This window comes from Coccinella septempunctata, chromosome 3, assembly GCF_907165205.1.
Source record: "Coccinella septempunctata chromosome 3, icCocSept1.1, whole genome shotgun sequence".
NCBI classification, from domain to species: domain Eukaryota; kingdom Metazoa; phylum Arthropoda; class Insecta; order Coleoptera; family Coccinellidae; genus Coccinella; species Coccinella septempunctata.
This window is the reverse complement of record NC_058191.1, coordinates 28,251,858-28,277,804: the sequence shown is the minus strand read 5'-3', so window position 1 is coordinate 28,277,804 and position 25,947 is coordinate 28,251,858. Positions and strand designations below refer to the sequence as shown.

General features: G+C 36.6%; 1 protein-coding gene across 4 annotated transcripts; it reads left to right on the top strand.

The window, feature by feature from the left end:
- Nucleotides 1–25,947, top strand: LOC123310090 (cilia- and flagella-associated protein 45). Of its 4 annotated transcripts, XR_006537326.1 has the most exons (10): nt 7–368; nt 486–597; nt 3,959–4,629; nt 6,909–7,837; nt 8,132–8,433; nt 10,269–10,634; nt 10,692–10,836; nt 15,065–15,422; nt 21,123–22,593; nt 25,022–25,947. XR_006537326.1 is itself a non-coding variant. In XM_044893468.1 (9 exons), exons 1-9 carry the CDS (start codon nt 314–316, stop codon nt 25,024–25,026), a joined length of 3,249 nt encoding a protein of 1,082 aa, XP_044749403.1. In that variant the 5' UTR covers nt 6–313; the 3' UTR covers nt 25,027–25,947. The 4 variants fall into 4 exon arrangements, 2 of the variants coding, with proteins under 2 accessions (XP_044749404.1, XP_044749403.1); XM_044893468.1 differs by having other exon boundaries at nt 6–368; nt 10,269–10,836; nt 21,123–21,371; XR_006537325.1 differs by having other exon boundaries at nt 6–368; nt 10,269–10,836.

The following is a 25,947-nucleotide window of genomic DNA, read 5'->3' as shown; positions in this document are numbered from 1 at the left end:
CAGGAAAAACCGCCGTTAGGCAACCAACCATACGGGCGTTTCCATGGCGACCTTACCCAGGTGGACAACCACTCTGGTTCACCCCTATAATATGTATTCTGTTCGTCCTCGCAGTGAACACCCCCACTCGGTCCGATTCATGGCCACCTGTCCTGCCGACCTATTTGTGTCGCTCCGGATTGTTTCCCCAAAAATGTCATTCGAATGATTGAAATGTCAACCCTTCTCGATGTGTTAGCATCAAGCCAAAAAATGATTTTCTGGTGAAATCGAGTGAGGATATCGCCGATATTTTTTGCGGCCGGGCTGGAAAATGTCCATCGTTTGCGAGGAAATATTTGACGAGCAGAGTCATCCAACTATAGAAGGTAGGTTTCCCATGAATACATTCTGCTTCGTGTGTTATTTCATCTCCAATTCCTCTCGATGTATCTCTGGAATTTCATGAGAGCAGTTCAAGATGAAAATTCGTATTTTCGTTTCAGAAATAAAAGATTATGCAGCCAAAATTGGAATAGATCCAAATGAAGAGCCACAATTGCTACCTATTGCTGCAGAAGGGTTGATGAAAGCTTTGCCAGCAGCTTGGAAACCTTGGTTAGTTTTTTTATCGTTTTTTTACAGAACCCATTTTCTTTCAAATAAGTTTCCTCTGGGGGTTTTCCCCAACATATATAAATTTGTTGACAGTAGAATACCTCCGACTACCTGAAAAATAGAGTTCAATGAACCATAACAAAACAACAAAAATTGTACCCCAAATTCCATATTGATTCATCTTGACGCGTAGGAGTTGTAAAATCAATTCTCTGTATAGGTAATCTGTGCAGGTGGTGTACCACCAATATTTCAAAAAGCTGCTGAGTTTCTTGTTAAGTTTCCGCAATATTCAATAGAGAAATTTCTGTTGTATGCAGTATGCAGTAACATATTGATTCCTAGTGCATTATCTTACACTCACACAAAAATCGCAATTCATTTCAAAAATTGAAAAAAAAAGATGTAAATGTGGAATTAATTTTGTTGCTCGCAAATGGTTTACATTCTCTTGTGCACTTATCAGATCTTGCATCTCCCATAAATGAAATACATACTTCATTATTCATTCTCTATCTGGCTTTTATAAATGTGGGGTACCCATTCATTGGCATATATCTTTTTTTATGAATTTGTAATCCATACTCGTGAAGAAAAGCAGCTGGATGACATGCGGATTACAGGATTCTTTATTAGTTTCTTGGGCCATTTTTTGAACGTAATTACAAAGTTTTATAGACCAAAATTAAAATAAATTATATTGTGAAGATTTCTGCTGGTGAGATTCATAAAAACTTGGGTTGCTTTGAAGCAAACATATTTTATGTAAAAATTTCTGATTACTGATTTTAAAGGACATTCAACATCTCTTCAAAAAATGTTGGGGGTTGGTTGGCACAAACGCATGATGGAAATTCGTCCCTCACAAAACAGAAGTTGAGCTGTCTCTTTAGATCTTCGAAAATTCGTCGTTTTTGAGTTCTGGAGGGGCCAAATTTTCGTTGGGACATCCTGTATGAAATTAAACCGACATCGCATTCGCCATTTTGCAAAACCATTAATTCAATAAGAGACTTAGGCCAGGATGGCAAACTAAAAATTTGTCGAAAATTTTTACAACAGAGAAAGAGAAGTTTCCGGGAATTTCATTGATTCAAATAAAAAATGTCAGCTTCTCGGTAATTATAAGTATCCATAAATTGCACCTCGTCTCTTCGGTAACTGTGTCTAACTGATGGCAGCTCTACTGAATATCATGATTAGCTGGAAAATGTTTCGAAGATTTCACGTCAAAAAGGTCTCTCGAATGTTTAAAATCTAAAATTCCGAGTTAGATAATATACGATGTGGTAAAAAGTAATCCACAAAGTTTATATCTTCGGTATATTTAGCATTTTTTGAAAAAATTCTCGAACAGATCAATTTCTGATTTATTACTTGTTACTTTTTGTATTTATTTCGAATTACTAATGAATTATCTGAATAGAAATTAAAATCACAATTACATAATTACATGTTATTGATACGTTCTTTCATTTTCCATCAATTACCTACTATCCTACGAAAAAGCCATATTTTCGAAAATATCAATCACTTTTAAAGGGTATGTCATTGACCTCAAAATACACAATTAAAGTAAATATTTGAATTCGATAAGTTTAACCATTTCATGATTTTATCATTTTAATAAAAAATGGGTTGATTAATGACCAAAACATCAAGAGGTCATTTCAGGCACAAAAGTTAGGATTCCCATTTAAAACAGCTCTACTTCCCTCTATGCCTCGTAGTTCTTAGAGTATAGACTCTACAATAATTTTTCTTCAACAATTCTTTTAATGTTTCTTCAGAAAAATAACCCCAACAGTCAGTTTTCCTTCTTTTGTGCAAAACGTCTGTAAATCGGTCAGCCTATACAATTTTTCTTGTCTTCCAGTTCCATTGATAGAATTCCATGATAGAATGAGAGCTTCATGCTATAATTCATAGTTGGTTGAGTTCTAACTGAAAAGTTATGTAGTTTTCTTGAAACATTCATTTTTTATTGTTTTCATCTGTTCTATTGTATTCGTTTATTTTTATTATACAGGAATCTATTCCACACATATTCATTTCAGCGCTCGGTCTTCTATGTTATTCTTCTTTATTTTTATTATTTTTTTTTATTCAGGGTGTATTTGGAGGTGAGGCTGTTTTTTTCAACAGAAGGTTGTATCACCTATACAAAACTTTCAAAATGAAAAAAAATTGAAAATGATTACTGAAATAGATCCTTATACGGCCTTGACAGTTTATTAGCTGAATTATCACAAAGCAGTGGAAAAAACTTATCTCCTGATTCGACTATGTGATTTCGTTTAGGATATTGGCTCGTTCGATATTTACGTTGGTAATGACAATGGAAACTTAGGATTGCCGAATTGTTCTCATTATTTCTTAGTAACATACACGATTTAATGAAATGGCTCATTTCGATACCAACTGACAGAAGAGACTTAGGATACGATACAATTGTAAAAAATAGAATAATACTTCACAATCTCACCAATAAAATTCGTCTAAATTATTCAAGAATTTTTTCACAATGAGCATCACAATCTTCTTGTTCGAACATTCCAACAATCGTCGTAAATATGGGATGAAATGGAGATCCCCATTTCATCCCATCATCATAACTAACATAAGCACTTTCAAGAAACTGCCTCGATTTTCTACATTTTTTTTACACCCTAGATTGCACTATACAACAATTATGTTTCTCTCAAAAGTGACCTGATGAATCTAATCCGATGAACTTGGTACTGAACCATTCATTGCCCAGCCATATGTTTATATTTTATTTCGTTTTTGCGATGCCGGAGTCACCTTCCACAGTGTACTTGAAATTCAATGAAATTTTGTCGAACTTCCATCTTGCCATCTTGGATATTTTATATAGACAATTTTTAGACAAACGACCTATTTTGATGAGTTCTACTTTCTGTTGGAAAAAGCCTATATATTTGTTTCTATATTTTTTCTGCATTTTTTTTTTGATGTCCTATTACGTCTTGGTTAACCATTTCCCTTACTGCTTTTTTCATTTTTAGGTATGGAATGGTGTAGCTTCTTTACTTCTTCAAAATTTTTTCTACTCGTTTTGTTTCATATGAATGTTGTTCCGATATGTTTTCTTGTTTTCTTCAAAGTTTTTTTCATCTGTTCTGCTGTTTTTTATTACTTTCATTTTTCTCCCATTGCTCTCAAGCATTGACCCAATTAACAACTCTTTTTCGTCACACTTCATCTTGAATTTGTTCATCTTTCTTTTCCTTTTCCAGAAAATGTTTGCCAACGACAAGCATCCCTTTGATGTATCGCGTCCTTTCCGTATTGGCCCTATAATTCATGAGGTCACTGCAATTAGTAATGTTTGTTTCAGCTTCGACGAAAAATCCAAATCCTACTATTACTACAACCGCGACACGGGTAAGACGCAATGGGAACACCCTCTGGACAACATTTACAGAAACATAGTGAAGAAGGCAAGAACAGACAGTCAATCGATAAGCCTAGGGGAACCCACCGACGATGCCACCTTCGCCAGGGACGATCTCCCAAGTCTCGAGGAACCTCCCATCGCCAACGTCAACTTCTTGTCCAAGAAGCTGGAACCGCTCATGCCTACGGCGAAGCTGAGGGACAAGTCTTCGTCGCCTCGCAGACTCCGCCGGTCTCCAACCGTTGACCTGAACGTCAGTCCGAGGCACGAGTCGAAGTTTGTCAAGCAGAAGTCCGAGGATCACATCTTGATCAACAAAAAATTTTCCGTCAACGCCGGCAGCAGCCTGACCGATGATCCCTTCGAGAAACATCCCCGGATGTTCGACACTAGACCGGAACTGAAGATCACCGGTGGCGGTTCCATGTTCCTGAAGACGAACACGAAAAAAATCGAGGTTGCTCCTGATGGTAATAAAGCGGTCTTCAATCAGAAGATCGCTGATAAGATGAGCATTCTGAAAGAACGTCAATACCATGATGGCACGAAAGATGTCAGTTCCGATTATGAAGCAAGGGGTGATGAAGTTACCAGCAGTGATAAAAGCAAAGGTGAGTAACATACCAAATTTATTGGCGTTCATGAATTTCTACTATCACTGAAAATTTGATCATAGAATTCAATGGAACTGTGTTATAATTTGATAATTCTAGTGACTTAGAGCTACACCATCCAAATAACTTAGCCATAACCGGAAACATACTACAAATCGTTACTTTTTGATTACAATTTATACTTGTATCATTTTCGAGTTAGTGGGAGCGCTCACTAAAGTAGCGTAGCACTGACATGGCACATACATGACAAAGGCGATGCATAATTTTCAGATTTGAACTGAGAACGATATATTTCATGCAAATGACACTTCACTCAGATGTGCGAGATCTGAAAATTATGCATCGCCTTTGTCATGTATGTGCCATGTCAGTGCTACGCTACTTTGGTGGGCGCTCTTCCTTTGGTGGGCCTATTAGGTGTAGGTTCTATATCTGAAGTTACACCACCAACTTGTAACTTTTGATGTAATCGTGATAGGGGAGTGGTACATATATATGGACTCAAATCTATTGCAAATTGCATCGATACAAATCACTCATTTATTCATTCATTGCTGTATCCCGTTACTGAGAATAAATCTACAAAAAGACTCAACAACAAAACTATCGGTGCGATCAAACTTAATTTCTTAAGGCTGCCACTGTGTACCCTCCGGTGACTGTAGAGACCCAACCGTGACCTACGGATCTTTTCACACTCCGGGCATGGATAGTCACCAACCTAATCTTGCCGCCGCTGTATTCTTCTCGAGTCTCCATTATAACTGTGGACCAATGACCTCCACTGTGACCCATCTAAAGCGAGTTGTGAGTTGTGAACTGTTCCCAGTTATGATTGACATTAACTGATTTTAGAGATTGATGCAGTATATCGTTAAACCGCTTATACTGGCCTCCTGGTGAATTCGCCATACAGAGCTATTTTGGGGAGTCTTGTGTCTTACATCCTCAGAATGTGGCCGCTCCATCTGAGTCGGGCCCTCGTTACTTGATTCTCAATAGTTATACAACTCGCGCGCTGCAAGACTTCTGCATTTGAAAATTTGTGGAACCATCTGATGTGCATTATTTGTCTTAGATGACGTTGTTGCATTTGTTCAAGCTGTTTAATATGTCGGCTGTAGGGCGTCCAGCTTTCGCTTCCGTGAAGAAGCGTTGGGAGGACCATTGATTTGTAAACAGTCTTGGTCTTAAGATTGAGGTGATTTTGAAGCACTCTGTCCTTTAGCTTCCAGAATGCACGTGATGCTGAATTGATACGGTTGTGTATTTCCGTGTCCAGGTTAGCCCTAGTATTTATGAAGAAGTTTTTATGAAGATTCCCAAGTATTTGAACTGCTCGACCTGATCTAGAGTTTCATCCTCCAGGCTGATATCTGTTTGAAGGCTTTGTGGCGGACTTACCACGATTTTGGTTTTGTCAATATTTCGGCCTAAAGCTTCGTATAAATATATGTCACCTTCCTTCATTAATCCACTTTCTCGATGAAGTATTCTATAATCGTGGTATCGAAAACATGCCACTTTAGTAGTTGATGGAAGAACGTATCAAACATATGATAATTGGTTTTAATAATTGTGATTTTTATTCCAGAAAATTTATCGAATACTTTCTCACGAAAAATGCCAGTTTTCCACAAAAGTTAAGAAAATTTAGAAATTACCGTTTTAAATGTTGCCGATTCTTGTCCACCAATTGTTCATTTATGAATCAAATGTTTACTCTCTTATATGTATCTGAATGGTTGTTTTGCTCCTCGTTCAATAACTTTTTCAGTTTGAGGCAAGTTCTTGTCGTTTACGTCTAAGAATTTCGAATCAGTTATTGTTTTACGTTCTTACAGTCAATTCTGATTCAAAATCTGAAAATTCGTTTTGCAAGAATAGTAACTTTTGAAACGTCTCAAAATTGCTCAACTTTTGTGGAGCAGTATACAATTCAAGTTGACCAAATAATTATCTTCGAAAATTACAGACATTCTAATTTCATTCATATTAGCATAAACGTGTAGAGCATAGGTTAACGTGTTTTTCAAAAGTAATGAATAAATTCATTGAAATATTCGTGGATCATCCTCTTATATCAAGTTGTCCTTTTCCTTGCTGGTCTGTTGAAAGAAGAATTGCGCTGCTGAATTTGAACTCCAATTTCTTGTACTGAAATAACATATGCACTGTCAATAGCCCCTAACATAATGTTATATGTCAAACGCCAAATGATTCATAAGCTCTTTCGATTCATTTTGAACACTGAAATATCTATTTATTCTCAGAAACTGACGAGAAAGATCCAAAGCAAGAGGAAGATGACAAGAAGAGTGTTCGTTTCACCATACAGAAGGAAGAACAGCAATATCATCTATCAGACAGCAGTGAAGAAGAACCAGATTCTCCGAAGAAGCAGGTCATCCATCCAGTTCTGCAAATTTCTCTGGCTCCTCAAAATAAGTCTCCCTTCACCATGGCAATGGAGACCGAAGTTCTCGACAAACCTCCATTGCCCAGAAAGAACCTCAAAGTGATCAAGCCAAATCCTGGCGATTTCATAAAACCAACCCTCATGAGAACTAGGAGTTCTGAATCCGAAGACGAGTCTGGGAGTGGTAGAGTGAAGAAATTAACAATGGAAGAGATCGATTTGGATAGTGAAAATTCAATGGACAGTCCAAATGAGAAACTAACTAAGAAAACGATGCTGATGGAGAGGAAAATGGAAAAGAGGGTGGAAAAACTGAAGGATAGAATGTGGAGGTCCAAGAACAAGGAGATAGTGGAATTCCAAGAAAACCTAGAGGATTCGCAAAGGGAAGAACTGAAACGGATTATGACCAGAGAAAACGAATCGCACGAGTTGAAAATAGCAGAAGAACTACAAAATTTCAGGATCGAGGCTGATAAAAAACATGAAGCAATATTGAACGAAGAAAAGAAGAAACTTGATGATAAGTTGGAAAGGTTGAAACTTGAGCTCTCGACAAAATACGATAAGGAGGAAAAAGAAATGAAGGAACACTTCGTGAAGAAGAAAGAGGAACTAGAGAAATATTATGAGGAAAAATTGGTCGAGATTGAGAATAATTTGGCCGAAAATATGGAGAGAAATAGGGATGAGATCATTCTGTCGCATAATTCTATGTTGGAACAATTGAAAGAGAATAACTCGATTATATGCGAGCAATTGAAAAAGGAATTCAAGAAAGAGGTAAGTCTTAAAACATAATATAAGACATGAGTGTTGATACAATGACTTATGATTTATGTATTCACATCAAACGATAAGTTGCTTTATACCTAAAATTTTACAAAACTTGCGAAATTGGCATATCGAGAGAATATTTCAATAGGGTGTAAGTTATCAGTTGGGAAAAAATACACCACTCCTTTTAAGGAGTGGTGGTCAAAAAATACTGTTGGTCTTTCTTATACGTTTGTTTTCACGATCTTTAAAATGCGTTTCACAGAAAGTAAGAAATTATTGAATATAAATGTTTTTCAGGAGGACCAAATTCGTTCTGACCATCGAAACAAAATAGAGGAATTGAGAAATATATTCGCTAAGGAAATCGAAACAGAGAAGACTGCAGACAAATGTGATCAAGACGAAAAGTATATTAAGATGTTGAGTGAAAAGAAATTATTAGAGGATAAGTATAAATGTTTAAAGGAGAAATACATGAGACTTAAGACGGACGTGAGGACGACAATAGAAAAGAGGAACAAGAAGAAAGAGGAAGGTAGAAGTGGTGCTACAACAACGGGATCCGAGACAGAAAAGAGTTTTTCCATTCACAAAGAAAGGTGAGATGAAAAAAATCATATAGTTGCTCTCTATTTCTACATTTCTGTTATTTTCCGTTCCATTATGGTAAGGCTCTTTTTTGTAATTTTGACATATAAAGTGACGCTTTTTAAAACTCATTGACGTTTTAAAATGTTTCACTTTTCGCAACCAGTTACGCAAAGTAAAATATTTCGCAACTGATGACGAAACGATACTTGCTTTCATAGTAACGGAGTGAAAAATTGAAATAATTTCCGTCACTAGACGATTTCAAAGGAATCTCCGAGAGAAGCTTTTAAAGACGCTTTTGGTACTTTTAATTTGAATTCATAGCAACATCCTGGTGCCATTTTTGATACAACATGAAGTTATTGTTACGAGGATGTATTGATATCTAGTTAGCCTAGACCAGTTCCATGCATGAAAAAAATATTGCGTTACCATAGCAACGAACAATAACTCATTAGAAGTGTCAGTGTGAAGTTTGAGGTCAAAAAAGTAAACCAGATTTACGCAATAAATTTAAAGAAAGAAGATGTCCACCGAAATTGTGAAAATTGAAAAATTGGAGTATCGAGCAATCATCAAATACCTGTATTTGAAAGGGTTAAGAGGTAAGCAGATTTACGAACATATGCTTAATACCCTTGGTGATCATGACCAATGTCCTTCGTATGCAATCGTGAAAAATTGGACTGCAAGCTTCAAAAGAGGTAAATTTTCCATTGAAGATGATGACCCATCAGCCAGTTACTGTGTCAGTCCTCGAAAATATCGATGCAGTTCATGACATGAGTCTATCAGACCGTCCGAATTGGGCTTAAACGGATATCTGAAGCACTGAATATTTCATACGGACGCGTTCATCATATAGTTCTCGTCAATTTGGACATGAGAAAAATTGCTGCAAAATGGATCCCCAATTGTTTGAATGTTGACCAAAAGCGTGCAAGTGTAGAAGCATCGCGTTCCATCTGTGCTCGATTCGAAAACGATGTAAACTTCTCAAAGCAAATTGTTACTATGGATGAGACCTGGGTACATTTTTACGATCAAGAAACAAAGCAACAATCGATGGAATGGCGACACTCTGGTTCTCCTAGACCTAAGAAGTTTCGTGTCCAAAAATCTGCTGGAAAAGTTCTTCAGTTTTTTGGGTGGGAGTAATCATGATTTTTTTGGATAAGGGTAGAACAATAACCGGAGATTACTATTTGACATTACTGATCACTCTACGGGAAAAAATTGAAGAGAAAAGACGCGGAAAGCTATCCAAAGGTGTTTTGTTTTTGCAGGACAACGCGCCCGCACTCAAATCTCATGTTGCCATGCAAAAAATTCGTGATTTAGGGTTTGAATTACTAGAATATCCCCCTTTTTCACCAGATTTAGCTCCATACGATTATCATCTCTTTCCTCAACTGAAAAAAAAGTTTAAAAGGTCGTAAATTTTCTTCCAACGAGGAGGTAATAAATGCTGTGGAGGTCTGGTTTGCAGAGCAAGAAGAAACATTTTTCAATGGTCTAGAGACGTTGCAGGTTCGCCGTAATAAATGTATCCAATTAAGAGGAGAATATGTTGAGTAATAACATATTTTGACATTGAAATTTTGTTTGCTTCTATAGTAGGCTAAGAATTTTTCAATATATCCTCGTATTATATTTCAGAAATGAAGTTCTAACTGACTTATATCTTCATACAAAATTTGGAAAAGATCGAATAGTTATTTCTTCATAAACATCTGATGGGCACTCCCTGTAGGACACCCTCTATTATTTAGTTAATCTTCATCCTCCGCCGTTTCAAAGATCACGAGGAAACAATACATATTACTTTTAACAACATTTTCAGAACATCACTCACTTCTTCCCAAAAAAACATGGAGAAACCACCCACCCCAAAACCTCCCAAAACCAAGACTGAGAACCGCGGACCAAAAGAAACAAGTCCAAACGACGTGGACACATCGTTGAGCGATAGGAGCGAGGACAAAAATAAGCTAGATTACGACACTTCGGACAACAGCGTGAGTCACGGAAGGAGCCGCAAAAAGCTGTTCTCCAGAATGAGGTCCAACTCGACCAACAGAATGCGGAGCTCCAAGAACACGGAAAGGTCCTGTTCTCCAGTCGAGAACCTGAGGAGGCAGCTGCAAAAGCTGGAAGATCTGGAGGATCAATTCCCCCAGAACCAGCAGTCGGACACGTACCACCTGAGGTATCCGTTTTCAGACTCGCACAAATTCGAGGGTAGTTCCGAGCTAGAGTTTTTCAGACATAGGATACACCTAGAGCGGGATTCGATCAAGAGGGCGAAGGAGAGCTTGAGGAGCCAGAAGACGATTTTTCAGCAGAGACAGAAGGAGCTCAAGCTGAAGCATGGTACGATGGCGCGGCACACGTACCAGCAACTATGTCAGGTATGTTTAAATGTTCCCGCTAAAAAACTGGCAAATAGTAATGTTACACACGGTATCTGCAATCTGTATACATCATCCAGAATATGTATTAAAAATGTTAGTCTTGTATAAAGGGCGTTAATGTATAGGTTCAACAAACTTATAATAATGAGTCTGGTATACAGGGTGAGTCTTCGACTTATACAGGCGTATCCCAAATTGCTTGATTTTGGCTGTTTCTGGTACTGCCAGACCAGAGGGATGAAAATGTTGAAAGGAGTCCTGGGCTCGATTTTCGTGAAAAGTCCATTTGTGGAAACCGCTTCACGTTATCTTCTATTATCTTGAAGATATAACGAAATTTTGATATTTCGTCGAATTCTGAAATGTGCCATAACTTCTTCATTTTGGAAAATATCTGAAAACGATAAAAACATTTTTTAACTGGGAATACTACACTATATTCAACTTTTTTTTATCTCTTGTACTAAGGGTGGAACAAAAATAACTTCACCATTTTAAATATGGATTCTATCTTTTTCGTCCTCATGTTATACAAAAAAAATTTGCTTTTATGCTCAAGGCTTCTATGCTAAAGGCAAAATCACCATTTCAGTGAAATTCCCATTTTCGATAGAATGAAACCATTGAACACAAAAATTCCTCAGGTAACCTAAGCAATTTTCGAATTTCTTATATTTCCGATTTTGGATTTAGAAAAGCAGATATAAAGATTTGAATCGCGTCATGCTAGAGGACTTGCAAGGGCAAAACTTTTTTGTGAATAAACGAAATTTCTATCTAGTATACATTATGTTTGACTCGTACAAATTTTTAAACAGTATATTCTTGAAGTTAAAAGAAACACATTTTCTATACCTTTTTTTTTCGGTTCAGCCCTGATAAAGAGATATAGCCATTTTAAATTTTCATAATGGATAATGAGCTGTGCCATCCCTGGTAAAACAAAATTACCTTCAGAATAACAAGCTAAATCTATGACTCTACACAACTGTGGATCTTTTAAACAGTGTTGTATTCAGCCAAAGTGCACAATTTTTCAAATTTCACAGATACTTTTTAATTTTTGAGCACCAAATTACTTGAAAACGGCGCATTATACGAATATGAAGAATACTTTTATTTTACAAAACATTCAAATATTCATTAGACACCGTCCAGCTTAGTTTCAAGAGTTGGGTTCTTTGAATTTTTGGTATTTTTATGGTACGTGATGGTCATAATGATAGAACTGGAAGACGTGGGTGATATCTTGTGTTCGAAAAAGATTCATCAATTGTGTGAAAAACCAAATTCCGCAATTCATTCAGCCTGTATCTTTTAAACCGCACCGATTCGGAAAAAATTGTAAAGAAAAAAAGGGTTCCTTTTGACCTCAAGAGTCTACTGTTAAAATATTTGTACGAGTGAAAGACTCGCCCTGTATATAGTTTGGAAGATAGTAGTGGTGAGCACCGAATTTATCACCAACCTGTATAACTTCTTTATATCTTTATTTTATGAACGATTACCATGAAATTTTGAAATCCTCCAATTTTGTCGTCATTTAATGAAATTATACAAATTTTATTGAAATCAGCCTACTAGATTTCAAGATACGACTTTCTACAGCCATATTGAATTTTCCCATCGACTATTCAACATTCGACGTAATTTTTTCGCATTCGAATCAAGATGTATGAATTTTGACGACATTTTCGAAAATATCTGGACTAATACTAAGAAGGACATGAATTTTATGTTCAAAATGGTATTCTTATTACGTATAGATGAAAAAGCGGAAAATGTTATAAGAAAACTAAAATTATTGTCCACTATCTCAACGAAGATCAACACTATACTTCAAGGTTATCTGACTTTCATTTCAAATATGAAATTCTTCCTGTCGCTAATGGAGAACGTCTAATAATGAAATATTAAGAGATATTGTGTTGGATACTCAGGCCAATTCGAAAATGAAATTCAGGGCCTAATTCTTTGATATTATCAAAAATATCTTCAAAATTCCCCTTCTCGACTCATATTCGAATAAACTAAGTTTTATGTTGAATGCAAATATTATTGTCATATTTGTCATATGGATTAGTCAATTAGAAGAATACCCTCTGCGTAATTCAAAATTAAAATTGACTTGTTCGAGCAAGTTCCGCAGATATGAATTTTGTTCGTTAATTCTACTCACATTGTATAATAGACATTACAAAGTTGAAGTGACTGCTAGGCTCAATTTTTTATATTTATTGAAAGGAATTTTTTTTTTTATTATCATATACATATTACATATCGACTCAATCTTTGACAAACAAAATTTTCAGATGTTGTGTGAATAAAAGCAAATTCAGAAGGTGCTGATAATGAAGTTATGAAAAGAAGATAACTATAAAGGTAAAACACCAGTTTGAGTTGCCAATAATGCACCAGTAATGCTTCTTCTATATTGGAATTTGAACAAATATGCACGCACTTGTCACTTTCAAAAAGTAAATCAGTTCAAATAAAATAAATATAGGCACATTTTTCCTGCGCTCACACTTCGAGTATGTAGAATACAAAAGGAAGTTGCTTCTTATTTTTCTTACTCTTTTTAAGCGGTACGTTACTTGGATAACGAAATTTGAAGGGTGAAACAACGGATAAAGGCTTCTAAGCAAATCATAATAGGTAACGCTAAACCATAATATTTGAATATCATAGCATCTTATAGCCAAATGACAATTCAATTCGAAAGGTGTTGATAATTTCCCTTCAGTTATACCTATACTTTCTTTAGATTTCGATGGATAAACTAAATCAATAGTAAAATATAATATTTTCGCATTCAATCAATAAAATTCAAGAGCCAGTTTTTTTTTCAGTTTCAAAAGTGCTTTATTTACTTCTTAACAGTGAGACATCCTACTATTAAAACTCTTGTTTCAAGTCCAGCCTTTGTTCGAGGTCACCATTTGAAAGTCGGTAAAGTAATATAAATAGTGTCCAAGTTCTTCTTAAACTTTTTTATTTACAGTTGTAAAATACACCAATACTGATATATTCACACAATTAAACCACTGAATTTATTTATTTTACGTTACTTGAAGTTTTGTTTTTGTTTTTTTTATGGTACATTTTTCCCTGTTCTTGTCCAAGTGGATGTTGAACATGATCATTGTTTCTTTTGTCTAATTGATTCGTAACCAATAAAGGCATAGAATAAAGGTTATTTTATTACTATTTTTACTGAGTGATTTTCTTTCGGTGCGTCGCTTATTTATATTCGTATTTTCTTTCTGGGGCTTTCCAGATCCCGTATTTTACCGCCTTCTAGAATGCTGCTTGCGTGTCACAGCTCACCTGCCAATGAGACGTCAGGACAGACGTTCATTACATATTAATTTGTTTTCAGCTCTTTTTACTGTCCTTTGACTGACTTTACAGATGGTCGCATCTTGGGCTGCAAGAAGTGAGGTTCACTATACTTCTAGGGCAAGATTAACTCATCAATGTATGTGGCACATTTGGCATATTGAACACTACCTGCGCTAACGAACTTTGCTCAGTGCTGAAAATATTGAAAAAAAAATGCCCGTAGTTCTCGCCACTTGGGAGCACTTCTTGTGAAAGCTGAATGCTAGGTGATAATCTCTTTTTCATTACTCGGCACATCATCTAGTTCTCCATATAGATCGATGAGGGCGTCTTCTTTAAAAGACGATCAGCTAGTTTGAAACTGTTTCTTCATCCGTCAGTTATTGTTTACTACTACTTTGTCACCAATATAGTTTCTACATTATCCACTCATCATTTTGGCTATTAAAAAACTCAAACGTCTTGTTGAACAATAACTGAATAGTCAATGGACACAAACATTGAAACATTTCGAACTCAGCAAGAGATTTGAAAACCATCAACTTTGATGTTGATCTACACTAGTGAAGTGTCTCTGTCTTTATTGATACTTGAATCTATATTTTGGGTATTCATTTAGTTTGTCCATCAAAGAATGACGAATACTGACAAAAATTGAATCGCATTCAATATCCATTACTAGGAAGAACTGATTCAATAAAAAGTCTTCTTAGAACTTTGGTTTTGAAAGTTGCTATGTGCTATGTGTACAATTTCACAAGATTTGTCATCAGATGCAGGCACATAAAGTTGACTTTATAATCTTAACGTTAGCGTTTGTCCATGCCAACCTTAGCCTGTTTTTTTTTGCACTTTACTGCATAATTTATCATTCTTAAAGGAAGAGAAAGATCTAACCGACATGGAAGTATCTCTACATCGCACAAGGAGTCTTCTTGGTGAAAAAGTTATCAGACTTCGTCATCTCGAGCAAACCTTGCAGAGGGCGACAGTGACCAACGATACGAAATACGACGATGCAACACTCAGCGATTTGTCTTCCCACAGTGCCAGTTCAGGAATAAGTTCTACCGAATTCCTCGGGGGTGATATGCATTTTTCCAGAGCCTTACCCAGGGAGGATAGTATGCAAGAACCCTCGGAAATAATCCAAAGTTTGGAGAATCTGAATTCGGAGATAAGGGAGATTTGGGAGGTGTTGCGCAAACAACAGCAGCAATCTGGCAGTATTGCAGCTGGTGAGTTTAATATTGAATTGTATCCAAAATTCCGGCCACATCTGAGTTAACACGTTTCCGTATTGAGAAGACCCTAATAAAAATAATTTCATAAATACCGAGGCCAAAAACACAAACCTTTGCTATAGATGAGCCAATTTGCCATCGTCAGGTCACTAAATGAAAAACGTCCCACCGAAAAAAAGGAGATACTGCCCATGGTTTTGGTCTCATTTGACCTCGTCAGAGCAATACAGCTTCTTCTCTGATGGAAAAACGTTTGGAATTGACGGTATCTTATTCAATACTGGCAGACGCTACTGGATTGAATCGTTTCCCGTTTCATACTGGGTGGCGCTCTGTATTACTCGATAGTACTCAGTAGCAGAGTTGTCTCTGCTCAGTAGCGTCTGCCAGTATTCAATAAGAATCCGTCAATTCCAAACGTTTTTTCATAGGAGAAGAAGCTATGTTGCTCTGACGAGGTCGAATGAGACCAAAACCATGGTCAGTATCTGCTTTTCTTTCTCCACTTAGTGGCCCTGACGATGGCCTATTGGCTAGTTCAATTCAGATCGTAACACTTGTTGATATTCATATTAGCGGTTGGTATGCATCTGAATTAATTCTTATTATTAAGAATAAGTTTTATCCAATCAAAAATTATCAAAACTACTCTGAAAGGACTTTTTCGATAGGAAATAACAGCATATTTTATTCAACAATCATATTATGCTGGCTAGCTAAGTTGCCATCGTCAGGACCACTAAGACGAGAACATTCCACCGAAGAAGAGCAGATGCTGACCAAGGTTCGGTCTCATTTGACCTCGTCAGAGCAACATAGCTTCTTATCCGATGGAAATAGGTTTTTTTTTTTTTTTTTTTTTTATAGCAGGGGGAATCTGCGACCGTGAAAACACGGGGCTCTATCTCTCGCCCAGAGGAACCCATTTCTAGGGAACACTGTGGGGTTACTCACTCTCCTGAGTTCGCGACCCACTAAACCTAACCTGCTTTTTGTTGGTTCCGGGCATTTGCCTATAAACCATTTATCCCTTAATCGGTTGATTTCTTCTTGCACATTGTCGTGCTAGGGTTTTCATGTTCGTCCATTTCGGATATCTCTTCTTAGTATAGTTTTAATAAGTTGTCGTACTCATTTTAATCTCTCCTCAATTGATCTCTCGGTCTCCTTTTGTAAATTCTCATTCTTCTTCTGTCTTCCTCCGGATCGTAGTCCACTGGTCTCCTGAGTTCTTCGTTTGGATGTTCCTTCGCTGTTTCGAATAACTTTTCAGCTTTCCTCTTCATAAATTCGGTGATGGTTTCCCACTTCAAATCTCGATATATCTGTTTGTTCCTGACAAACCAAGGCGCATCTATGGCACATCGTAGTAGCTTGTTTTCTGTTGCCTGAATTCTTTGTATATGGCTCTTTGCCGCGAATCCCCAAGCACCTGATCCATAAGTCAGTTGCGGTCTAGCAACGGCTTTGATTATTTTCAATTTTGTCTCATTTGACATGTGGCTCTTTCTACCTATCAGCGGGTAGAGCATATTCATCGCTGCCTTGGTTTTGTCAACGGCTTGTTTGATATGGCTTCTCCATGTTAGACCTTTGTCTAGGGTGATACCTAAATATTTTGCTTCATTTTTCCATTCGATTTCTTCTCCATCTACCTCTAGATTTGTTGTAGTTCTTAGTCTCCTCTTCTGCAGTAATATCGCTTGGCTCTTTTGTCCGTTGAGTTTTATTTTCCATTTAATACACCAGTCATTTATTTCATCTATAGCTTCTTGTAACATTCCTTCTATAATTTCTGGCTTGCGATGTCGCATTGCGATTCCTGTGTCGTCGGCATATAGTGTCAGCATAGTCCTTGGAGATTTTGGTATATCATGAATATATATGTTATACAGTAACGGCCCAAGTACTGACCCTTGAGGCACCCCTGCTTCCATATATCTGGTTGTGGAGTTTTCTCCTTCCACTTTCACGTAGAATCTTCTGTTCCTCAAATAATTCCTAATCAACTTGCACAGTTTCATTGAATATCCAGCATATCTCATTTTGTAAATCAATCCTTCATGCCATACTCTGTCGAATGCTCTGGCGACATCTAGTAGTACAAGACCGGTTGCTTGTTTATTTTGGAATCCTTCTGTTATGTATTCCGTGAGTCTCAGTAATTGCTGTTCAGTTGAGTGGTCTCTTCTGAATCCGAATTGCTCTGCTGGAATGAGATTCAGATTTTCAGTTTCTTCTGTAAGCCTCCTAGCGATTACCCTTTCTACTACTTTTCCTAGGGCGGACAATAAACTTATCGGCCTGTAGTTTTGGGGGAATTTCTTATCTTTGCCTGGTTTGTTGAACACTATGACTTCTGCAGTTTTCCACTTTTCCAGATAGTGTTCAGTCCTCATTATACCGTTTGCAATATTTGTGAGAGCAGCTATACCTTTTCTAGGTAATTTCTTCAACATAGCATTCGTTATTTTATCACTTCCGGGAGCTTTTCTATTTTTCAAGCTTCTGATTATCTCTTTTATTTCAAATGGAGAAGTTGGTTTTTCTATTTTGTCGTCTACTGGTGGTTCGTCCATTTCTTCTTCGTTGTTCTCTACAAGATCTTCCAGCTCGTCATTATCGTCATCAGGTCTGTAATTTATTCTCGATTCTCTTTCTATCGAGTCCGCCAGTGCTTCTGCTTTATCGATATTCGTATATGCCATTCCTCTTTCTCCGTGCAGAGGTGGTATTTTAGTCTTTTCTCTTCTCAGACATTTTTGCATTTTCCATGCAGAATGATCGATAGTATTTAATTCTTGAACTCTTTTGTTCCATCTATTTGTTCTCATGTCCTTCAGGGCATTTTTCAGAACTTGGCTGTGTCGGTTTAGATTTCTCTTATTTATATCTGTTTTGTTGAGCCTGTATGTTTTTCTTAGTCTCCGATTTTCCCTGATGAGATCTTTGATTTCTCTGGGTGTATCACCGTGTGGATGTATCGGTGCTGGTCTCGTTATTTTCTTTGTGCTCTTTTTGTAGGCATCTATTATATTCTTTTCTAGTTTATCAACTGCTCTTTCTAGGTCTTCCGGTGTGTTGATTGTCGGTATTTCTGTTACCTCCGATTGTATCAGATGGCTATATTTAGTCCAATCGGTGTATTCTCTTGTTTGCATTAGTTCTCTTCTTGGCCCATCTCCTATTGTTAATTCGATGGGGTTGTGGTTAGAGGTTCCGTCCCACAAGGTCTCTATCGAGAATTCTCTAGTGATATTTTTCATAATTGCGATATCAATTATATCTGGTAATCCATTTCCGAATGCTAGGTACGTTGGTTCTTCAGGTCCAATAACGATAGCTTCATGTTTTTCAGCGGGATCTTTCAGTTTTCTGCCATTTCTGTTTTCCATCCTGCTGTTCCATTCTGGAGATTTGCAATTAAAATCTCCGATGCAGATTTTCGGGTTTGTTCCATCTAGTAAGTTGTTGATTTCTTCTTCCAATAGGTTATTTGGGGGTCTTTTATATGCCGATGTGACTTCGACTCTTTGTCGATTTATTTCAGCTACAATCGTCACTGTTTCTATTTGTGACTCGTCAGATCTTCCTTTAAAATAGTGTTTCAGATCTCGTCTAACCAGTAAGGCAACACCTCCCCCAGTGTTTGCGATTGTGTCACATCTATATATCTCATAATTCATGATATTCAATCGCGTATTTGGTTGTATTCTTGTTTCCTGTAAGGCTATAATATCAGGTTTTCTCTCTGATATTATTTCTTCTATCTCGGGTTTTCGAGTTCTGACCCCGTTTATGTTCCAGGAGACTATTTTAAGGGAATTTTTCCTAGTTGTATGTTCCATTATTTCAGTTTACTGAACATTCCTTGGAGTTTTTTCTCCATCTCTCTCTCAATTTTCAACATGATTTTGTTGAAAATTTTTTCAGTAAAAGTGTCTAAATCGTCGGCGGATTCAGAGACTTTTCTGTTTTCTTTTGTTTTGTTGATCGTGGGTTTAGCTTGGGGCATTTTCGGTGTCTCCTTCTTCTGTACTGGTTTGGGTACTTCTTTTTTCTTGTCGTCTACTTTGGAGGGGGTGGGCTTCTTTTTCTCCTGGACTTTTAGAGGAATCGTGCTCTGCTGAGCCGATTTCTGGCCTGTTTTCCTCTTCCTTGTAACTAATTTGAATTCGCTACATCTTTTGTAGCTTGCTGGATGGCCTTCTTCACCGCACAGAACGCATGTGGCATTTCTCTCCTCACCTTTTCTGGTAAGTTCGCAATCTTTTGTGCAATGATTGCCCAAACATTTGACGCATCTGTATGGAAAAGAGCACTTGTTTTGGGCATGTCCGTACCTCTGACATTTGAAGCATTGGCTTGGATTTTCTGCCCTTCTTTTTGATTCCACTACAATGCAGAGATTGTAGAGGCGTCTTATTTCGAAAATCTCCTTTCTCTGAGTTTTTACCAGGTATAAGGGTATAAACTTTTTGGTTTTATTGGATGTCATTCTGGACACCTCGGCGTCATGGATTCCTTGGACCTTTAGATCATTTTTTATTAAATCTAGGTCAGCATCTATTGGGAGATGTCTTATAACTGCATATATCTTTTTCTCTTCCTCCATCTGGTACGTGAAGTACTCCTTACCAATCTGGTCAAAATATTTTGTTATGTTCCTGTAGTCGTCCACAGTCGAGGCTACGATCCTGATCCCGTCTTTTACGACTGTTGTAGCTGAATTTCTTCAAGTAGAGAGCTTTTGAGATCTCTACCCAATCGGCTGTACCCATCGTCGTGATGGGTGGAATTTTATCTTTTTTAGGTAACTCCGTTGCTTTTTTTGCGGTCTCTTCGTCTGAAGATGAACTTTCTTTACGCGCGCGTTTTGTGGTCGGCGCGTTCTGGGTTTTAGCAACTTGAGTTGCAAAATTTCTCTTCTTCTCCGGTTCTGGAGCTACTTCCTGTTTGGAGGAATTTTTGGGGACCGCTACCGGCTTTGCAATTTCTGCAAATGTGGGGGATAATAATGAATATTGGAAATCCTTACTACTATGTTACTATTAAGCTATGTGGCTAAATTAAATATTTTCTATACTATCAGAAAAATAAATCGACTCACCAGTGATATCCGTGGAACCAGCGATCTTGGGATCTGGACTCGACACTGAATACACTGAATACACTGAATTTGAACGAATTTCCGCTCTATAACACATACACTTATAGAACTTACAAAAAACTTCGGAAGTTTCGTAGACGGAATCATAAATTCCGCAGCTTCGCCAGTGTACACTTTCACCTCCGCTTTCACTTTTACGACACTGTGACACTTCGACTTTCTCGTCCGCTTTCTCTTTTATGACACTTCGACTTTCTCGTCCGCTTTCTCTTTTATAGCACTAGGAGCACTGTAGCACGTCTTCTCTTGTCAAGCGAATGACTCGGAATGGGAAATAGGTTGGGAATTGACGGACCCTTATTGAATACATACTGGCAGACGCTACTGAGTACTATCGAGTAACACAGAGCGCCACCCAGTAGCGTCTGTCAGTATTGAATAGTTCAATTCAGATCGTTACACTTGTTTGATATTCGTATCAGCGGGTGGTATGCATCTGAATTAATTCTTATTATTGTATTCATTGCCTCACTGTGTTAGGCGTGATCCTTTTCTTTATTTATAATATATAGTATCAATTTCAGTCATTCCCCCTTTCGTCTACCCAGACTTGGGATGGCCCGTACTGGCCAGCACTGCAGCTAATCTTCCAGCACCGCCATCGATACCCACCCTAGCGGATCGGCTCAATTCCTACAGGCAGCATTTGGCATTGGCGAACGCACAGAGCACGGTGGTAACGCACGCTGCTAATCAGGGAGCCACAACTTCCTTGGTTGAACGCACACGCAACCTGAGGCACTGGTTGAAACAGGCCGGCATAGAGAATAACGGTGAGACAAGCAATCCGCAGGCGGATCTGTGAAGCTCTACTCTAAACCACCCCATATATGTATATTATAGTCACAATTTTTAGGCGAAACCTCTTAAAAGGTTCTGTTTCGATCTTTCTCTGTATCTAGTTTAGATGATTCGTCAAGCTCCGAACCGAAAAGCTTTTGTGGTTTAACTTGGAAGAAACGTTCACAATTCGTAGTAGAAACGAATAAAGGTACTCCTTGTCAAATCTCAATTTCGAACTTGAGATATTCTCCAAGAAGACGACCACTTCAGGTATTCACATATAGATGACATGAGTGCATTGAAATAGCTATACGGATTATAATAAAACTTGAGCAATTTTCGACAGACATATTTATGAAATGAACATTAAAGTAAACGACACAAAGGTGCTGCATTGTGTTCTTGACATTCGGAGCCTTCTTATTCGAGACAATTGTTCTGACGATGTTTTCTGCAATACATTTTGCCCAGCCCAGAAGGTGCATGATTTCTACCTAATATCTTGATAACTCATGAGTAACAGTAGTGAAACCAGTAGTTAACAACTTTGCAATTGGTTAGAAGGCAACTCACCAGAGACTACCAGTTTGCAGAGATTTAATGCTGTTGAACGAAATGCTTTTATCTAAACCGAAAAGTTTCTCGAAAAACTCCAGACGACTTTTCATATGTGAAATACTTACATAGAGCTAATGTTGGCAGATGTTCCTAGACAAAATGAGAATATCTTGGTTAATTTTATGACGATTCCCAACCTTTTTCTCCCTTATATTCTAAATTATTCATCACTTTTTCAGTTTCTCCATGAAACATAAGAAAAACTTCATGAATATCTTTGAGTCGATAATATTAACCCTTCTCAAGATTTCCAACGCAACATTTATTTTTTCTTTCAATATTCTGCGCTCAGAATATTTGAAGTTGTTCCATTTCATATTATTTTTGGTAAAATATTGTACATCAGTAGTTGTCTTGTGCCGTTTCTAGACCACCGTTGTGATCTCAAAGTCACAGAACAGAATGTGGGATTTCGGATTGAACCGGAGGTAGTTTGGATTAAGGAAGTTTACTTTTCTTTTTATTTTAGCTACCTTCCCATCTATCCAGGAAAAGTCGTATGAAATATGATGAAGCAAAAAAATATTATATAATATAATATGGTAACGAGTTTTGTGACTGGCGTTTGTAATAGCGAAGTATTGAGTAAATTGAGTAAGTATGTCTGAATTTGACTGAGGTTATTCAAATATGTCCTTTTATTCATGGATTCCTTATTTGAATTCTTTTAGTTATTCTCGGGATTTAACATTTTTTGAGTTATTTTATAGTAAATTCGGTGTCGATTTTTTATTTTTTATTTCTAAGGAAAGCTATACATAAATAACGCACCTATGTATTATTTACCGCTACATTTAACTAGCCATTTTTCACAACAACTGCAACAATTTTCAGGACAAACTATCATGTTGTTAAGTGTCTCATGCGTCTTATTTCGGTTAAACAAAAACGTTCATTTAAAGGATATGGAATTATAAATTTTTGTGATATTTCGAAAATGACAAATTGGTATGCGAATTGAAACTCGTTATTTTAACTGAAGGTAACTATGCTTAGTATACTTGATGAAATTTTGTGAAGCCTTTGTCAGCACTTCTTATGAATGGATGATGCACATGCAGGATATTTTATTTTATAATAAAGAATATCCTGCCAAATTCCATCTTCAATATGTGGCATAACTCATCTGTCTGTAACACACTTCAATTCAAGATGTATCGATGTACAATATTTGACCAAGAAGAAATCTCAAGCAAACTCGGAACAACTTTATAATTTCAGATAATTTGAATGCCAAATATTGGAAGAAACTGTCACGTTGAAAATCTGGGAAAACGGTCAAAATTTTCAAAATAAAGACCATAAAATCTTCTATTTTCATGTGCATTCCGGAAAAGTGATCAAAAATACAAGTTGCCAATCGAGAAGCAAAATGGAGCCTCCTGTGACCTGTGACAAATAGAGATAGTGTCAACAGAAATTTCATTGAATAGAAAAAGAGTAGCTATATACAGGGTTAGAACTACTTAGACGGGGACTACAGGGATATCGAAAACCGTTAGAAATACAGGGTAGCTTAAATTACGAAAAAGTTGCATTATTCAAGGATGAATGGGTGGGTGTAGACAGTTCCTAAATATCTCTGATGGTTCGTGAGATAACTGGAAAAAACTGAAAACCAAGGTTATCATTTTTTCTTCATAACTCATTTGTTTTTGGAGATAACTACACGAAGTTCGGTGTGTAGTCATAATCCTATATAGCGATTATACTGGTGTACAACTTTTTTGTAATTCAAGCCACCCTTTATTTTTAACGGTTTTCGATATTCCTTTAGTCAGCCTCTAAATATAGTTCTAACCCTGTATAATGAACTGACCATGCTTTTGACCTCAATAGAGCAACACAAGTCCCACTCAAAACATACTGGTGTTGACCCCAATTACATATAGGTATGCTAGTAGGAACTTGGATGTATTAATAATACTCCAGCTTCATCTACCAAGAAACGATATCCAAATTGAAGTTGGAGCTAGGGGTTTTATTAATACTTTCAATCCTCTAAGATCATTCATTTATAAGTCAACTTGTTCTGATGAGGTCAAAGTAGACTAAACACCAAACCGATGGGTAACCATTGTTGATATTACCATCATTATTCATCCAGAAATTTAACCCTAGGTAGATACAGCCCATCAAAGAGGATGATCTGCAGATGGTTTCTGTCCTATATAGGTACTATATTCAAAACAAGATGAAAATAATGAACTGGAGATACTACACGTGACTTATTCAAGCTGAACTTGCCTTTTACTTGTAATATTCTGATTTCAACATATCATAAAAACAATAGAAATTTTGAATAAGGGCCAGCAATTTTTTCTAATGATGACGGTAAATGCCTATAAGAACAAGCTTGTGAAATATCAGCATATTAACGAAGATATGGCAGTTTATAGATTTAGCATTTTTTCATAAATCTCCGAAACGAATATCCTTATGGGACATTTGGAACCCAAATTCTCTTTCAGTTTGCGGTCCTCTATCTCCACTTAGCCGTTGTCCCTTACGTCCCCAGTCACCTTGTATACTATATATATGTAGTGTATTGTATAGTACCTATATAGATCGATCGAGCACTTTTGACTCACCTTGTATAACGCAAGTTTGGCATAATTATTTTTCCCCAAATTTGGCTTTATTGTTATATATTACTTGAATATAATCTGGAACTAATATATTATCACCAGATTCAGTTTCGAATTATTTAGGTACCTAAATGAATAAAGGCATGTTTTCGCAGAGGTTGCATGCACTATGTCTCTCAAAATTGTATCAGTATATAGCATATTGGGATTCAGGAAAAGATGGTTCACGTCATCCAGAGTCTATTCTTCCATTTACTGAAGAACTAAAATGAAGTGTTAGTACACCACTACACTACTACAAGAAATCAATGCATTTGCTAAAAATTTCGATATTTCCTATATGATCAAGTAACGTTATCTATCTTATACCATATGTCGATTCGATGCAGAACTTTTCACGTCCTTTTTACAAACATCATTATCAACTTTTGCAGGATAATCACTGAACGATTTTACAAGAATTGAGAACCAAAATTCACCTTGAGAGACTCCAACTAAGTATGAAAACAGCAATAACAATAATAATCAGGTGTCGAAAACCCGGATAGATTGTGATGAATCCATTTTCGAATTATACTTCCTATAGATTGGTCGAATATATAAGAGTAATTCGACCTAAATTAGTATAATATCTCTTGAATAATTTTGAGAGTTTTTCTTAGGGTATGTTATAACGATCTGTCTTATACTAATTATATTTCCCTATGCCTTAACACGTAAGAACTGAACGTAATTTCATTGTGATATTATTTGTACACAGAAAACTTTTGTACTGTTGATTGCAAACTGTTCTAATATTTTCCTAATGAATGAGAATTATTGTCGAGTACCTATCTGTTGAATTTGTGAAGCCAAAGTATCGTAAAGGTAATTCAAGATAATAAATATATTTCTGAGAATTTGTTGAAGAAAAAAATGCCGAATGAAAAGTGGAAATATTGATATATTATATCTCTGTTTTATATGATTTTTTAATTTGTCTTGAAAATCACGTCCTAATGAATCTGAATTTCATCTTCTATATCTGAAGTATAGGATATTCATTCCAAATAATGTACCAAAAAGTGTAGAAAAGTATACGTTTAAATGAATATATCGATTGAGAAACGGAAGAACATGTTACAGAACTGATTTAACATTTATGTTATGAACCTTTTATATGTGCACTCCAAATAGAATATGTAAGTGGATGTGATATTCCGAAACAACTATAAAATGTTGAACTGAAGATTTATCCTGTTGATAACAATTATAGAAATATGAGGCCAAAAATGATGTATACACCCATTATAATTTGAAGCTTATGATGACATATTACAATTCCATTTTGTGAGATTGAATAATAAATCTATTGGCAAAA